This window comes from Pyrus communis, chromosome 1 (genome assembly GCF_041283825.1).
Source record: "Pyrus communis isolate YQ-2024b chromosome 1, ASM4128382v1, whole genome shotgun sequence".
NCBI classification, from domain to species: domain Eukaryota; kingdom Viridiplantae; phylum Streptophyta; class Magnoliopsida; order Rosales; family Rosaceae; genus Pyrus; species Pyrus communis.
The window spans coordinates 10,032,832-10,045,804 of record NC_142565.1 but is presented as its reverse complement, the minus strand read 5'-3'; the positions used below and the strand labels follow the sequence as shown (position 1 = coordinate 10,045,804).

General features: G+C 38.5%; 1 protein-coding gene across 3 annotated transcripts; it reads left to right on the top strand.

The window, feature by feature from the left end:
* The first annotated feature begins 1,328 nt into the window (after nucleotides 1-1,328).
* On the top strand, nucleotides 1,329-12,549 carry LOC137719607 (protein REDUCED CHLOROPLAST COVERAGE 1). 3 transcript variants are annotated; one of them, XM_068458641.2, is made up of 25 exons: nucleotides 1,329-1,628; nucleotides 1,836-1,953; nucleotides 2,067-2,128; nucleotides 2,471-2,563; nucleotides 2,827-2,899; nucleotides 3,072-3,422; nucleotides 3,546-3,613; nucleotides 3,718-3,849; nucleotides 3,952-3,993; nucleotides 4,082-4,606; nucleotides 4,720-4,877; nucleotides 5,042-5,573; nucleotides 5,660-5,722; nucleotides 5,815-5,916; nucleotides 6,397-6,714; nucleotides 6,871-6,963; nucleotides 7,080-7,181; nucleotides 7,268-7,372; nucleotides 7,595-7,728; nucleotides 8,087-8,270; nucleotides 8,541-8,672; nucleotides 8,769-8,881; nucleotides 9,227-9,314; nucleotides 9,825-12,056; nucleotides 12,376-12,549. In XM_068458641.2, exons 2-24 carry the CDS (start codon nucleotides 1,893-1,895, stop codon nucleotides 11,904-11,906), a joined length of 5,613 nt encoding a protein of 1,870 aa, XP_068314742.2. In that variant the 5' UTR covers nucleotides 1,329-1,628; nucleotides 1,836-1,892; the 3' UTR covers nucleotides 11,907-12,056; nucleotides 12,376-12,549. The 3 variants fall into 3 exon arrangements, with proteins under 3 accessions (XP_068314742.2, XP_068314744.2, XP_068314743.2); XM_068458643.2 differs by having other exon boundaries at nucleotides 9,825-12,063; XM_068458642.2 differs by having other exon boundaries at nucleotides 1,503-1,628; nucleotides 1,841-1,953.
* The last annotated feature ends 424 nt before the right edge of the window (nucleotides 12,550-12,973 follow it).

Here is a 12,973-nt window from a genome sequence, read left to right as displayed (position 1 = left end):
CCCCTAAAACATTCATTAAAAAAAAAAAAATTGGATCAGCTAGCAGATTCGTCACGACGATCCACTTTTTCAGGATCCAGAAGACTCATGAAGGCATTTCATCCTCTCCTGCCCTCCATCGTGTGATTCACCAGCACCAGGAATCAAACTCAAGATGTGCTATGTGGAATATGAGTCTGTAATTCGTCTCCAACTACTGAGCCACCCCGTGATGATTTTTCCCTCAAACATTCTTAGGGTTGGTCTTATAGTACCATTTTTCAAAGAACTTTTTCTTGTTGTTATAAATAGAATGGAATAAAAATGTATTTTCGCTTTTAATACTATTTTAATGTATTTTTTTTTTTTTCCATTTTCTTCCCACCATTGCTCATACATTTTTTTCTCCCATCATATTTACTCTTTATTATCAATAAAAAAGTGAAAGCTATGAATTCAAAATGAAACGGCTATCAGACGGCATTTCCACTTACAATTTTATAATACAAGCAATAACAAAAGAGAAGAAACCGAACGTGAGAAATATCGAGAGGGGAAATCAAACACAAGATATGAACTGTTAAGAAAAATACTGTTGCCCCACTGGAACTACAACTCCATGGGAGACAGATTGTTATTATTTACCTCCTCAAATCTGAACTTTTACTGATTTATTACGATCATTTTACCAAGAAAACCATTCCGATTTCATGGTAAGTAAACAGGCTCAATAATTTTGTGATTTACTGACATGGCACCAACTCTGAGTGGACCCATCAATGCACTGGGCCCCAACTTTTGCCCTAAATTACTAAGTGCAGCATAAACATCCAAATAGTTGCCAACCCTTTCCCCATTAGATATATACTTGTTATAATAATATTAATAATAATAAAAATAATAATTTACACCTCAATAAATTTAAGTTATTAAAATTAGCTAGTTGAATTAAAAAGAAAACGAAAATGCAAACCTACTTGACGAGTTTATACCTAATTATTATGGAATATAATTGACTTATGTTATATGTGTTTAACCAAAATTCTACATTTTCGAATCGAACATCATCATGTAAAATGAAAGACAAAGCAATTGTAGACTGCTTGTAATCAAGTTAGCCAAACAATGCACCTTTTTTGCATTCAAGTTCGAATTCTCTACGTTTCATTGTTTAAATTAATTAAAATATCGCTTTGTTAAAAAAGAAACACAGAAAATGAAAATACTTATCCCACAAAACAAATGGATACAAATTGATAATTGTTTCTGTATAAGCCAGAAAACTGGCATAAAATGCCAAGTACATTCTTCTGACTGTTAAATCTCCGCCCTTCCTTCCTTATCACACCATCTCTCTCCATATCTTTTATTTATCCTTCTCCACCTTTTTTTTCCTCCTTCATTTCCCCATTATCTTCCACTGTGTTCTTCTTCCTCTCCTCGTTATCCAAAACTCTCGAGCTCCAAATTTAGAGAGAGAAATTGATATAGAAAGAGAAAGAAAGAGCAAGCTTTCCTCCATATCTTCTTCTGCATATTTATTATCTTAATTATGGTTTTCTATATGCATGGCTATTAATTGGTGAAACAAGCTCCTTGTTTTCAACACTTAGAAAAACAAAGTCTTCCACTTTCTTTTCAAATACTCGGTAAATGTTCAAAGTTTTCAGTGTTTTCTTTAATTGTATATTTTTCACTTAATCTTCAATTTGGCTATATGTTTTTGTGCTAACTTTATGAGTTTATGGATTAGTGGATTACTAATTTGTGGTTAGTATTGCCTTATGCTTTAAACCTTATCCTAGTTTTTTCCAATCTTATTAACACTGTTTTAATGAATTAATATATATGTTTAGGATAGTAATTAAGCAAGTTCAAGTTTAAGCTCATTCATTCAAGAACAAGCTGCAAAAATGGCGCCCAGAAACAGCCGTGGAAAGGGAAAAGGAGACAAGAAGAAGAAAGAAGAGAAGGGTATTTATCATTATCTTATATTTCTTATTCAAATTGCTAATTTGGATTACTTAAGTTAAGCACCGATTAAGTTAACTAATTAATCATTTGTCGTTGTTTTTTTTGCTCTGCAGTTCTTCCTGTTGTTATGGACATCACTGTGAACCTTCCTGATGAAAGCAGTATCGTTTTGAAGGTTGTTGGATTATAATTTTTTAATTTAAAAAAGCTAAATTCCTAAGTGTTTCTGTCTGTCATGTTACTTGTACTCTTTGGAAGACATTGGTTAAGAGCATATGTTTCGTTCTTAAACTTGTTCATTGGTTGGATTTGAATATGTACGAACTCCTAAACACTTTCACCTACTTTCCCATGATTGAAGTTAGTTTTTTAGGGCTAGAATGTAATGACAAAAGTTATATTATTTTGTATCTATTGACGTTGAATCTACTATATTTACTGATTACATATTCTTTATAAAGATCGATTTATGCATCAGAATTTTATATATGTAAAATAACAGGATAGTTTTGAGCAGGGAATATCGACAGATAGAATTATCGATGTTCGTCAGCTGTTATCAGTAAACACAGAAACTTGTAACATTACGAACTTTTCACTATCTCATGAGGTAATTTCCATTACCCACATTATTTCTTCTTTCTTTTTATCATTATTATTTCAAAGTTTCGATTTTACCTTTTAGGTAAGTATCAAAAATGGGATGTAGTTGAAGGAATTCAATCCCTTTGCATTTTGTTAGAATTTAGTGTTAGTACAAGACCAAATCAGAAGGCATTACGGTCGTTGCTAAAGGAGAATAAACGACCATTGTGACCAAAAAAAGCAAAAAAGGAGAATAAACGACCATAATGTTATTGTCGTTCATGGCAGGTAAGAGGGCAACAATTGAAGGACACGGTGCACGTCTCCGCACTGAAGCCGTGCGTTCTGACGTTGGTGGAAGGTAATAGTCAAAACGTATTCCGACGTCGTTTTATCTCCACTCTTTATGATCTTTATGGCCCGTTGGAATTGGACCATTGAGGGCCCATTGGGCCAGAGTGTCCGAACGTCGTCGTATTATGCTTCTTCTTCCTCAGTCAAATTTCTCACTCTCTGTGCTCTGTTTTTCTCAGAGGACTACAATGAACAGCGCGCCACGGCGCACGTTAGACGCTTGCTCGACATCGTTGCCTGCACGACGAGCTTCGGAGCGTCGTCTTTGCCGGCGAAGGACCAAAGCTCGAAGCTCGATGCTCCTTCAACTGGCTCCGGTAAAAATGCGCCGGTTGCGCAGGATAAGAGCTCCAAGAAATCCAACGCCACGACCGCCGCCGCCGTCAACGCTTCCAAGTCTCAAGTTTCTACCGGAACCGATAAGCGAGACGTGGTGGGGGACTCGGAGACCGAGATGAGCCACTCCTGCCTCAAGCTTGGTTCTTTCTACGACTTCTTCTCTCTCTCCCACCTCACTCCCCCTTTGCAATGTACTTTCTCTCCTCCCTCCCTCTCTCTCTACGTGTATACGTATGTACGTATTTATCTGTGTATTTGGAAGCAGAATTTTGAATTTTTGAAAAATTGAGTGTAAATGCTTATGAATTTTGCAGTTATTCGAAGGGCGGCGAAACGGCAAGTCGATGAGATAGCGGCGGATGATCACATTTTTTCTCTAGAGGTAAGACCTTCGTCTGCACAATCCACAGGCACCCAAAGACAATTTATTTATCTATTTTTGGGTCTGATCATCGAAATACATTGTGTATATTGGCAATTTTTCAGGTGAAGCTTTGCAATGGGAAGGTGGTTCTTGTTGAAGCTTGCCGAAAGGGGTTTTATAGCGTAGGGAAGCAGCGGGTTCTGTGTCACAACCTCGTCGATTTGCTACGGCAGCTTAGTAGAGCCTTCGACAATGTTAGTAAAGCTTTTGAGTTTCTCTAGTGATTTGCATTTATTCTATTTCTAACTTTTCATTTGTGTATTGAACATGTGAATATTTAATTTCTCATATTTCAGGCTTATGATGAGCTCTTGAAAGCATTTTCGGAACGGAATAAGGTATGGGATCACTCATTATGCTTTCTTGTATGAGTCTTTGTGTTATCCTTTCTGTATTTTGTAATTGATTTTCTTTGATATTTTGCAGTTTGGGAATCTTCCTTATGGGTTTAGAGCAAACACGTGGCTTGTACCACCTGTTTCAGCGCAGTCACCATCAGTTTTCCCTGCTCTCCCCGTGGAGGATGAAACTTGGGGTGGAAATGGTGGTGGTCTAGGAAGAGATGGGAAATTTGATCTGATCCCTTGGGCTAATGAGTTTTGGCATATTGCATCCATGCCTTGCAAGACAGCCGAGGAGAGGCAGATACGTGATAGGAAAGCATTCCTTCTTCACAGCCTATTCGTCGATGTTTCCATTTTTAGAGCCATTAAGGCTGTGCAGCATGTAATGGGAAAACCGGAATTGACTTGTTCAGTTCCAAACAGTGAGATTCTTTACTCCGAGAGTGTAGGGGACTTGAATGTCACAGTTATGAAAGATGTTTCTAATGCAAGCTGTAAGGTAGATACTAAAATTGATGGAATTCAAGCAACTGGAGTGGATAAAGCGAATCTAGCGCAACGAAACCTTCTGAAAGGGATCACTGCAGATGAAAATACTGCTGCCCACGTAAGTTATTTCTGAAATAGTGTTGTTGATCAATAATCTTTGTCTCTACCGTATGCGATTTATTTTGTAACTTTGGTGCGGTTGAGGTCATTCTTGCTAAATATTGTGTGCAGGATGTCAACACTCTAGGTGTTGTCAATGTCAGATATTGTGGTTACATTGCAGTTGTCAAGGTTGAGGGGAAAGAAAATAAGAAAGTTGGTTCTCCATCTCAGAGCATTGAATTTGTTGATCAACATGAAGGTGGTGCCAATGCCCTTAATATCAACAGGTACGCAATAATGTGTCAGTGAGTATTATGTAAAGCTACCAACCTTTTGTCATGGAGTTTTCAGTATAAGAGCCCAATAATGTGTCAGTATTATGTAAAGCTACCAACCTTTTGTCAAGGAGTTTTCAGTATAAGAGCCTAACTAGTATCTTGTTTTTTTGCAGTTTAAGATTACTACTTCACAAGACAATACCTTCAGAGCAGAATAAACCGGCATCACTTATGCAAACTCTGGAACACGAAGATCTTTCAGCCTCGTGTGTTTTTGTTGAGGGGGTGTTAGAAGAGAGTCTTGCTAAGCTTGAGAAAGAGGAGCTAGATTCTGATAATTTTGTGAGATGGGAACTTGGAGCTTGCTGGATACAACACTTGCAAGACCAAAAAAATGCAGACAAAGATAAGAAACCGTCAAACGAGAAGGCTAAAAATGAGTTGAAGGTTGAGGGACTTGGGACACCTCTTAAATCCCTTAAGAACAGCAAGAAAAAATCAGATGGAGGCAATACCAAGCTGCAATCTGAAAGCTCAAAGTCTCATGCAGATGGTGTTGTTGCGGAAGTTGAAAATAGTATATCCCCTTCTTTGGAATCAAAGCTTGAGACTAATGCCAAAGAAAATGAGCTTGTGTTGACAGAGATGTTGTCTGATGCTGCCTTTGCTCGACTAAAAGATTCAGAAACTGGACTTCACTGCAAGGTAATACATTATAGGTTTCACTAGAGGCTTTAGAATTTACTTATTTGTACTACACATTGTGTACTAATGTATTGTGTGCTTGACAGTCTCTGCAAGAACTGATCGACTTGTCTCAGAAGTATTACTCTGAAGTTGCTCTTCCCAAACTGGTAAAGATTTTTTTTTCTTAAAGCTTGTTATCTTTTTGCATGGAAGTAATGTTTGATGATTCTTGTTTCTATAAAATATTCGTATAATGCAGGTAGCAGATTTTGGTTCCTTGGAACTTTCACCAGTTGATGGTCGGACCTTGACTGATTTCATGCATACTAGAGGTCTTCGGATGCACTCTCTGGGGCATGTTGTAAGTGTGCTTCTAACTTAGGGTTTTCATATTTTAATACATGTCTCATATTATTCATCTACCTAAGAATCAATTTCTTTTGTGTCCTCAGTTTTGCTTGGTGTTTATGTCCCTTCTGAACTTCATTAACTATACTCTGTAGTCAGATTTGTGGGGGTAGTTTGTTTACGTGGCTTTGATGTAATAGAAGAAACAAAAATGAACAAAGATCATGGTAATTTTCAGAATATCTCGAGCTAGCCCTCCCTTTATTATGCACTGGTGACTGTGAGACAGTGTTAACCAGTCACGTTATTTATAAGGCATCAAAGCTCTAATCTTCTTTAAGCATTTCACTAATAGAAGATATTAACTTGCATTGCCTCTCATCTCCAAACTGAAACTCTTAAGAAAATTTTGAAAAGCTATATGTAGATGATACGTGGAATGCTGCTTAAATAGGTTATCATATTGAACGAAATGACTTTTATTTCTTTATAGGTCAAGCTTTCGGAGAAGCTATCCCATGTGCAGTCCCTTTGCATTCATGAGATGATAGTGCGAGCTTTTAAGCACATACTTCAGGCAGTGATTGCTGCCGTTGGTAGCACTGAGAAAATGGCTGTTTCAATTGCTGCTGCATTAAATCTTATGCTGGGGGTTTCGGATAATGAAGAATTAAATAAGTCTTGTAATGTTCATTCTCTTGTGCGGAAATGGCTGGAGGTATTCTTGCAAAAGAGATATGGATGGGATATTAACAGCTTCAACTATGAAGATGTGAGGAGATTTGCGATTCTACGTGGATTATGTCACAAGGTATATATCATGACACTGCATATTAGATTCTGGAGATGGCCCACATTCTTGATTTCTGGCTTTGTAATTTTACACTAACTTTTATTATACTGTATTTTTAAGTTTACACTGACATTTTGCTTTCTCTTCCCCCTATCCCCCACCCCCCAAATTTAGGTGGGTATTGAGATGGTTCCAAGGGATTTTGATATGGATTCTCCAAATCCGTTCCAAAGTTCAGATATTGTCAGCCTAGTCCCAGTGCATAAGGTGACGACTGGACATAAAATATTAGAAGCATCTGTTTTCCTATCTTTCGATTTTTAGAAGGGATAAGAGTGATTGTCCATCTTTAGTAATTTAACCTTTTCTTCTACTTTTTTCAGCAAGCTGCTTGCTCTTCGGCAGATGGTAGGCAACTCCTAGAATCATCAAAAACAGCTTTAGATAAGGGAAAACTTGAAGATGCAGTTGCATTTGGCACTAAGGTACGCAGACTGGTGCTGGAAGGTTTTCTTTCACCTTTTTATATTAATATTCTAGTTGGTTACTGGCTGTACTGTGAAATTTGCAGGCTCTTGCAAAGCTGGTAGCAGTTTGTGGTCCATACCATCGAATGACAGCAGGAGCTTACAGCCTCCTTGCTGTAGTTTTATATCACACTGGAGACTTTAATCAGGTCTGTTCCTATCCCTTCTGTTATGGTGTTTCTGGGACATATATAACTGTTACTTTCTGGGTCAAGCAGATTTTAAATTGGGGGATTGGCTACATATGGTTTCCTATTTTTATTGTTGAAGGTGGAACGGAATGTGCAGAAGTGTGGAAAATATGGAAAGTTTGTCTTTCATTTTGTAAAGGTTTTGTGTTGTGGATGACCAATGATGTGTTCCCATTACAGGCTACAATTTATCAGCAAAAAGCCCTGGATATCAACGAGAGAGAATTAGGGCTTGACCATCCAGACACCATGAAGAGTTATGGGGATCTTGCTGTGTTCTATTACAGACTTCAACATACGGAGCTGGCTCTCAAGTATGCTTTTTCCTTGTTCAAAGTGATCCCGATGTATATAACATCACAGTTTATGTGTTTAGGGGAATAATTTTCAAAGTGATGATGTGAATGGGTTGCTCTCTCGATCTTGTGGATGCAAGCTGTTTGCCATTTTTGTTTCACAGATCCAACCTATGGGGCTAGTTATTGGGGCAGAAAACCTGCTCTGTCCCTTTTCTTGTTCATTGTTGATGTATTTCCATTTAAAGGCATAGAAAACAGGGAGATAAATTAGTAATGAGTCATAGCTGCAAGCTGCATACTCTGTACATTCATTAGGATACGCGTTATTTTTTAAATTACTCACAAGTACAAGCTCACAATTTCTGCTGTTCAGGTATGTAAAGCGTGCTCTGTATCTTTTGCATCTCACATGTGGACCATCTCATCCAAACACTGCTGCAACATACATCAATGTGGCTATGATGGAGGAAGGCCTGGGAAATGTACATGTTGCCCTTCGATATCTACACAAAGCTTTGAAGTGTAATCAAAGGTTACTCGGCCCGGACCATATTCAGGTTGTGTATTCGTTCATTTGTTTGTTGTTTAATTTATTTATGTCCTAAAGCTTATAAGCTATCACAATGTTCAAGGTCAGATGCTGCGGTAATTAAACAGTTAGCTCCAAAAATGAGGACTCAGTTTTTAACAAGTAAACAACCAGTGAAACTTCACGTCTTAACACCTTCACAGATGTACCGCTGGAAATTTGATTTAATACAGTAAATTGTAAATTGTTTATTTTGTATATTTGAGAATTTAACCATTTTAATGTTAAATCTCTCCAGACAGCAGCAAGTTACCACGCTATTGCAATTGCTCTCTCTTTGATGGAAGCTTACCCTTTAAGCGTTCAGCATGAGCAGACAACTTTGCAAATTCTGCGAGCAAAGCTTGGCCCAGATGACTTACGGACACAAGTATACCCTCATCTTGGTTTAGCCCATCCTTTCTCTTAAAACTCTTTTACCTCCTAAAGGATTAACCATTCAAAAATGTTTTACCAAACACTGCAGGATGCTGCTGCTTGGCTTGAATACTTTGAGTCCAAGGCTTTCGAACAGCAAGAAGCTGCAAGAAATGGGACTCGAAAGCCTGATGCATCTATTGCCAGCAAAGGCCACTTAAGGTTTGATAGCATTGTTAACGTTATTTGGATCGCTGAAGTTATAATGTACTTTCTGCTCCTGTTTTTATGCCTAACCACACGGCTGTAATTTTCATTTACCTATGCACTTGAATTGTTGATTTGGAAGTGTGAAAATGAGGATTTGATGGTAAGAGGTGACCCTTTTCCATGCCTGCATGCCACTTCGAGAAACTTGCCTTGATATTGAATTTATTCCTTTTGAATTTTCCGGTCGGGAGACAATTACTCTGGCTAAGATGAATTAGCGGATCCTTTACATGCATTGCCGCTACGGACTTCTTGCCTTAAATCCTTTCTAATACCATATTGTTCTAAACTTGGCAGTGTATCAGATTTGCTTGACTACATTAGTCCAGCTCATGGTGCCAAAGGGAGAGCGATGGCAGGAAAGAGGAAAAGCTACTTAACAAAGGTACGTTTGGAGTTCAGACCCATTTTCATTTGTGGTTTTGTTTGCCAATTCTTTTATCTTTTTTCAGTTTCTGTTATTTCTTCCCTTCTTGAAAAATAGAGTTTTCGTCGTGGTTATGGGTTCAACCCATCCTTGGTTCATAAGAAATCTGGGATCTTAACAAGTGTAAGTAGAAATATCCAAATTGTTGTTGTTGGAAAATTGGTTACTCTTGGAACTGATAGAAGCCTTTATTAAAATGGATAAACCCCAACAAAACCTGCTTGAGTGCAAGGTCTTCATCATTGGTAACAAGCTGAAGCACACCTACTGGGAAAAAAAAATTATTAATTCAACTTTGAACCGAATAAGAACTATCCCGCCCCCATTTTGGCCATTTTGTGTGAAATTTCAAGGAACATTTCTAGTGTTCAGATAGAGATACCATGCCCTGCTAGAAGACACACTTTCTTTGCACTCCCTATTCTCATTGTCATGCACATGAGCAAACTATTTCAATTTTTTGTGCAGTTGAAGGAAAAATCCATCCAAACTATCAGCTCAGCTAGTTCTGATGAGTCTTCAAAAGAAACCACAAAAGAGGGTTCAGACGAAGAGGGTCAGGAGGCGAATGTACTTGAACCAAGTGATAGAACAGATGTTATCCAGGAGAACAGCTCTCCTCTGGTTGAACCTCAGCACGTTGTGGAAGAGGTTGCAGAGGAAAATTCAAATGTTTTCGATCAGATATCTTCTGAAACATACATTGAAGGTGGTGATGATGGGTGGCAATCAGTTCAAAGACCTAGATCAGCTGGCTCATATGGGCGGCGTCTAAAGCAGCGGCGGGCAACTATTGGCAAGGTCTATAATTACCAGAAAAAGTATGTTGAAAGTGACGTGGACTATTCTTCAGTGAAGAATATTAATCAAAACAGTAGTTATTATCTTGTAAAGAAAAGGCCAACATCTCACGGAAGTTATGCAGACAATCACACTGCAAAACCCTCCCAAGGTACTAAGTTTGGACGGAGAATAGTTAAAGGTGTAACATACAGAGTCAAGTCTATGCCTTTGTCTACCAAAGTAGATACCGAAGAGCCCTCTAACGGTGGCAAAAGTTTGAGTTCTCCATCAGCACCTAGTCAAAACGCTTCACCACATGGAATTGGCCCAGTAAAAAATTCCGTAGTCAGTCTTGGGAAGTCTCCTTCTTACAAGGAAGTAGCATTGGCTCCACCAGGTACTATTGGGAAATTTCAAACCCAGTACAACATTCCTGATAATCAGGAACATGGTGTCCGAGTTCATGAAGAAGAAACAACTGAAGTCAAAGGAGATTCCAAACCAAACACAACTGAGTTAGGAAATGTACTTGAAGAAAAGGACTCTGTGTTGGACTCTGTATTGGTTACGACAGACCACGTACCAGAGGAAACCGGAGCTGCTGAGAAGAAAGGAGAAGTTATTTCAAACGATGCAAAGGAAGATAAGTCTTCACTGATGGTATTTGAGAGTTTGGATGGACACGGATCCAGCGGTGTTAAGATTGATGAAGTGGTAGAAGATAACTTATTGACAGACGGAGTGCCAAAATCTTTGGGTTCTCCCAAGGGAATCTGTGAGACGGATCCATCTGGTACTTGTGAACTGCATGACTCCAACTCTACCATGCAAGGTGTAGACGATGCTGCGAGTTCAGTTGATACTCGGGGACTGCCCAGTAAGAAGCTGTCTGCCTCAGCAGCTCCATTCAATCCCTCACCATCTGCTGCACGTGCTGCTCCGGTTTCCCTGAACATTGCCATACCTTCGGGTGCAGGTAATGTCCCAACTGTTGCACCTTGGCCAGTAAACATGAATCTTCATCCAGGGCCTGGTACTGTCTTACCCACGGTCAATCCAATGTGCTCCTCCCCTCACCACCCATACCATTCTCCTCCTGCAACCCCAAACATCATACAACCATTGCCTTTTATGTACCCTCCTTACAGTCAACCCCAAGTAATCCGAACCAGTGCCTTTCCCGTTGCTACCAGCGGGTTTCATCCAAATCATTTTGCATGGCATAATGTGAACCCCCATGTTCCCGAGTTTGTTCATAGTCCAGTTTGGCCTGGCTGTCATCCAATGGATTTCTCTGCCCCTACACCTGTTGCTGAGCCAATTTCTGAACCGACAGTGGAGCCAAAATTTCACAATGATGATTCTGCTCCAGTTCTGCCAGCGACCATTGACAATTTGGAGGAAACTAAGCAAGAAGTGAACCTTATGACGTCAGAGGCAATGAGCAATGCAGTTGAAAGTGTAAAGGAAAATGGTCCTTCAAACCTTTGCAGGGTTGAGCATGCTCAGAGCGAACCAACTGACAACCCAAATGGAAATGCTGCAAGTAGCGGTGAACGAACAAACGATGGAGAGAAAACCTTCAGCATTTTGATGAGGGGTAGGAGAAACCGAAAGCAGACTCTGCGAATGCCTATCAGTTTGCTCAGTCGACCGTATGGCTCACAGTCCTTCAAAGTCATATGTAACAGAGTAGTCAGAGGGAATGATGCTACCAAAGCCACCAGCTGTTCATCAAGTGAAAATTGCACAGCTACTGCTACTTAACGCCAATTTGCTTTTGCTACCGATCAGGGCAGCCGGATTTTCTAGAAAAAAGCTGGATTCTTGAAAAGAATCACTTGATCTTTTGTGGCTCTTTTGTTAACAAAGCACGTTAGTTTCTGCTTACACATGGTCCTCAAAAAATGAATTCAGGTTAGAGGTCTGGCTATACGTTCTTCTAACAATTTATGGTTCTTTCTTCATGAAATATGCATATATAGATACGACCTTTTAATAAAAATAGAACTTGGGAAACACTAAAATAGACGATATGCCGTATATATAACATGGTTTAGTGCCTCTTTATTGTCTATCCAGTGTGCTTCCAGTTCTATTTTTCGGTTAAAAGTTCATAACCGGTTCCATTTGTTCGTATTTCCTTTTCGTCTTCTGTCTTGTTAGTATTTTGTAGGCAAGGTAAGCATGTCTTCTCACTGAACGTATATACATTTGTGAAACTGTGGATGTGCAGGTTTGCAGTAGGAAGCTTATGTTTTGCGACTTGTGTGGGAAGGGTTTTTACGGGGTGACAATTTTGGTTCATCACATATGAGAAATTTTGTTATTTTTGGATTATCGGACCACAGCATTCAAAACTGATACCAGTTCTTATTTTGGTTACAATAAATGGGATTTTGATTTTTAATTTGGATAAATTGTATATGACCTAATTATTATTTCTTTTTCTTCATTTCTTTATCTAATTTTAGATGAGTATTAACTTTATTAACATGTGATATATTGTTGTTTTTACAATAATGTAGTGAAACCACCGTCAAAAGTTCAGATATTTTATTTTATTTCTCAATATAATTTTTTCACCATGCCTTGTTTGATTCTATTCAGTCAACAAATCTTTTCTCTGGAAAGATTGATGTTATTGTTTGTGTCATCTTTTCGGTTCAAAGTTTTTTATAATTCGGATTTAAACACCAAAAATTAATTAAATTTTAAATCTAAATATTTTTGAATATGGACAAACTGAGTGTAAATATGGGTACATTAAACTCTCTTCAAAGTGAGCTTATCAAAAGCTTATTTTATACTAGATGGGATATTTTTTTGACATA